The sequence below is a fragment of the Antrostomus carolinensis genome, unplaced genomic scaffold (genome assembly GCF_000700745.2).
Source record: "Antrostomus carolinensis isolate BGI_N321 unplaced genomic scaffold, ASM70074v2 scaffold40755, whole genome shotgun sequence".
NCBI classification, from domain to species: domain Eukaryota; kingdom Metazoa; phylum Chordata; class Aves; order Caprimulgiformes; family Caprimulgidae; genus Antrostomus; species Antrostomus carolinensis.
Genome location: NW_010317841.1, coordinates 18,876 through 22,593, shown reverse-complemented (window position 1 = coordinate 22,593; position 3,718 = coordinate 18,876). Strand labels below are relative to the sequence as shown.

Sequence of the window (3,718 nt, the reverse complement as noted above, 5' to 3'; positions counted from 1 at the left end):
TTCCCTCTCTCGGTCCCGCTCCCTTTCCCGCTCTCTCTCCCGGGCCCTTTCATCTCTCCTATCATCAGACCGATCTACCCTTCGCTCTTCTCTTCTTTCATCCCGCTCGAGGTCATCACTTCGTCCTTGATGTCGTACCGGAGAGCTTCCTCTCTGATCTGTGAAGAGAGGCAGGTTTGGTTACCAAGTGCTAAAGTGACATACACTGCTTCCACTACACTGTCAAAACAAGTGCTCTTGGGTTTTTATTAATCTAGGTACTGGTTTGCATTTACTGAAACTCCCTGCAGAAACGTGGAAATTCTCTTTGGGGAGGGAAAAAGACAGAAAAAGTAGTACTCATTTTGAAATATTTTTTCAATATTTATGGAGTGGGCTTTCCTTATTTTAGCCAAAATTTACTACAAAAATGTTATTTTCTACCAGATTTTTATGAATGGCTCCAAAAGATAATCATACGCCTCAGAGCCTAGCTATTACTATTGCATTATTCAATGATTCAAAATCTGGTATACAATCTCAAAAAAAGATTGAAAATAAGAAACACTGGCCTGTCTCATCACAGAAGAGATCCCTGAACAGAAATACACAACCAAACACACAAGAAAGGGAGAGGCCAGGATGAGATACATGAAGCAGAACTGCTAGAAGTTTTCACATGTATTCACTGCAATGTCTTACAGTTTCAGAATCTAAGTTTTTCATTATTCAGACAGTGGATTAGAGTCAGGGAGAAAAATAAACTTGGGTAGAAAATGACTGATCCAGAAGGACAGTGAAACCTGATTTATCCGGTGATATTTACTCATGACAGACTTAGCTGCATTTTATTATATTTCAGGTATTTTTAAATATTTCTATAAATTTTGACCACTTCATAACAATTTCTATGCTGATGTTAATAGTACTTGAACCATAACAAATCAATAAAACTATTTTTCCACAATATATATTAAAAGCACTAGACAAAGATGAAAAAATGGCATGAAGAGAGGTTGGTATTTTTAGGTCCATTACTCAGAGGCTGAGAGTGCAGCTTCACTGTAAATTGAGACAATGTCCACCAAGGGCAAGCAGGCAGAGTTTGAACAGGATTAAATCAATAAAACGTGCATTTCCATCAGTTTAATCAATTTTCATCTCTGAGTGAATTAACAATGACTTAATGCTCCCCTGTTACCAGGTAAAATTAAAAGCAAACTTGAGAGACGTTTCTGCCATGGATGTAACACTTCTTTTTTAAAAAGGTAAATCATCAATCCATGCAATTAGTTCTGTAAACAGGTTTCATGTTCTTTTAATGGTGCCTATAACATTATAATATTATTTACTGAACATATTAAGTATTAGATTTCTATACAGAAGTTCTGAAACTCCTGTTATGCCAGTTTTGGTGACAAAACTTCCACATGAAAGTCTACATGAATCAAGACCCTGGAAGTGTATTGAACACTTGGATTGTCAGCACTTCTTACATGACTTCATTTTTTGAAGCACTGTTCCAGTGGTAGTTTGGAACAGCTACATATTTGCCTTAACTGACTAAAGGCAGCCCAAATTTGCAAGCTTGAATTTTAAAATCATATTAAAAAGATTCCTTACATATCACAGAACTAAGTAACACCCAAAATCTATCTCAATTTTTCTCTGAATGACAAATGTTAAGACTGTGGTCTAATTATGGAACCTATGCCTTGAACTTCAAGGAGGATTTACTATTATAAAAAGTGTTCTAAATTTTTAAGGAAGAAGACAAGGAATCTTAACTCCATTCAAGCTCTTTGTATTCCCTCCAAAGAGAAACACAATCCATTCAAAGCAACTTCCCTTCTAAAAACTTATTTTGTTGTGATGACGTGTCTTTACTTCTAAGGTTGTTTTTTTTTTTTCTGTTGCTTTCAAAAAATTCTTAATAAATTAAGAACTCAGTATGATATGAAGAGCACAAATTACATTATAATCTATCTAGGACTTCTTGGGGGTGGGGAGGTGGAAGAGATGAAAGGTAGTCTGCCAAAGCCAACCTCCAGGACGCATTCAGACTGTATGATTTTTCAGCTGGCAAGAAAAAGGAAGCCTGGAGATTAGGTTTGTTGAAATAATGCCTTGAAGACAAGACAGAATCTAAAGCAGAACCTTTCACAAGAACAAGCAACAACAGATAGATTTCAATGGGCGCAAAAGCTTCTCTCAAAGTAGAAAAGAAAACATCCCTTTAAAAAACTGAAGTTAAATAACAGCTAGAACATACCTATCCCTTCCAAATCGAAGCTCAAGACAGAAAAAAAAAACCCCAAACCACTGTAATTTAATATTTATTCTTCACAGTTCCTCCCTTCTTTTCCATGTTATTTTCATTTACTTGTCTCCTATTCTCTTAATTGATGAGCAATGCAAATATTTTCCACAGTAAAAGTTGCTACTAAGATCCTTAGAGACAACACAGTACTCTTTCAGATGCAGAAGTGTGACATCTTGAATACTATGGCTAAAAGAACAGCTTTACATACTCTTTCCGTGATCACTGGTACCTGTACAAACACTTAATAGCCAACACAGCAGAGCATTCATCAATATTAAATTCCCCAGGCAATAAGTTTTTGAATTAATCATAAATTTAAACTGTCACTTATTTCAGTAGTAAATAGACAGTAACCAAGTCAGACCAGAGGTCAGGCCTTCCCCAAAACACACTCAAAACACACAAATTTACAGTGCAAAAGTACAATGTTTCTATACAAACAGAACCAGTAATGAAATGCAATCATGACTCTAAGCTTACATGGGTATGTACATGAAGTGGAAGAAAAAAAATGTTTTGCATTGAAGTTGTGCAATGAAATCTCTTGAAGAAGTTTATTTTGCTTAAAGACTACTTGGGTGAATAAAAACAGAAGTTGCCAAAAGAAGCGAGAAAGGCTATAGCATTCATGCACACACTGCCAATGAGAAATCTCACTACAGAAGTTAACTTACATCAAGGACAGGACTAGTGCCAGGGTGCGGTGTCAAATGAGTTATTTATTAATTAGTGGTGTGGGGGTGGAACAAGGAAGAAAAAGGAGGGAGAGAGAAATACACACATTCATTCATACACATTTGACTACATAAGTTATCTGTAAAAATATACATTCAAGTACCTCTTTCTCTGTTGTCACGCCTGTCCCGTTCACCATGTCTTCTTTCAAAGGAGGAATCCCTTGCTTGATCTCGACTATCATAGCGATCCCGATCAGGGTAGCTACTCCTTGATTCCCAGCTGTCGTGGTAGTTGCCACTACTGCTGTGACCATCAACCTGAGACCCTCTAGTCCCCCGACTTCCTAATAGAGATCATAGAATCATAGAATGGTTAGGATTGGAAGGGACCTTAAAGATCATCTAGTTCCAACCCCCCTGCCATCAGCAGGGAAGATGTATCAATATAAAATATGAGTTTCCATATGTAAGGAAATCCACTGATATTTTATACCAACTAATTAGTAACTTGTATTATCTGTTGACGGAAATGGAAATTGTAGTGTCAAACTCTACCTAACCAACAACTCAAATTTAATCTTTTAATTGTAAAGTTACTCTTTTCAAACAGCAAACTCAAGGCTTTCGAAATGACCATCCCCTGGTCATAGCATGAGGTCTCCTGACTAGAAATATAACAGTCAAAAAGCCAGTTCACATTTGTTCTGAGTAGGATGTAAGCTTATAGACAGTGCAGCAG

The 3,718-nt window shown here is 36.7% G+C and overlaps 1 protein-coding gene across 1 annotated transcript in view; it reads right to left on the bottom strand.

The window, feature by feature from the left end:
- Positions 1–3,718, bottom strand: part of ZC3H13 (zinc finger CCCH-type containing 13) — a gene marked incomplete at its 5' end in the record, with an annotated part of 26,639 nt that overhangs the window by 4,437 nt on the left and 18,484 nt on the right. The window contains 2 exons of the mRNA XM_010168717.1: positions 1–158; positions 3,141–3,323. The exon at positions 1–158 is cut by the window's left edge and continues 392 nt beyond it. Of these exons, the coding sequence (XP_010167019.1) occupies positions 1–158; positions 3,141–3,323 (341 nt within the window). The remainder of the gene's footprint in view (positions 159–3,140; positions 3,324–3,718) is intronic.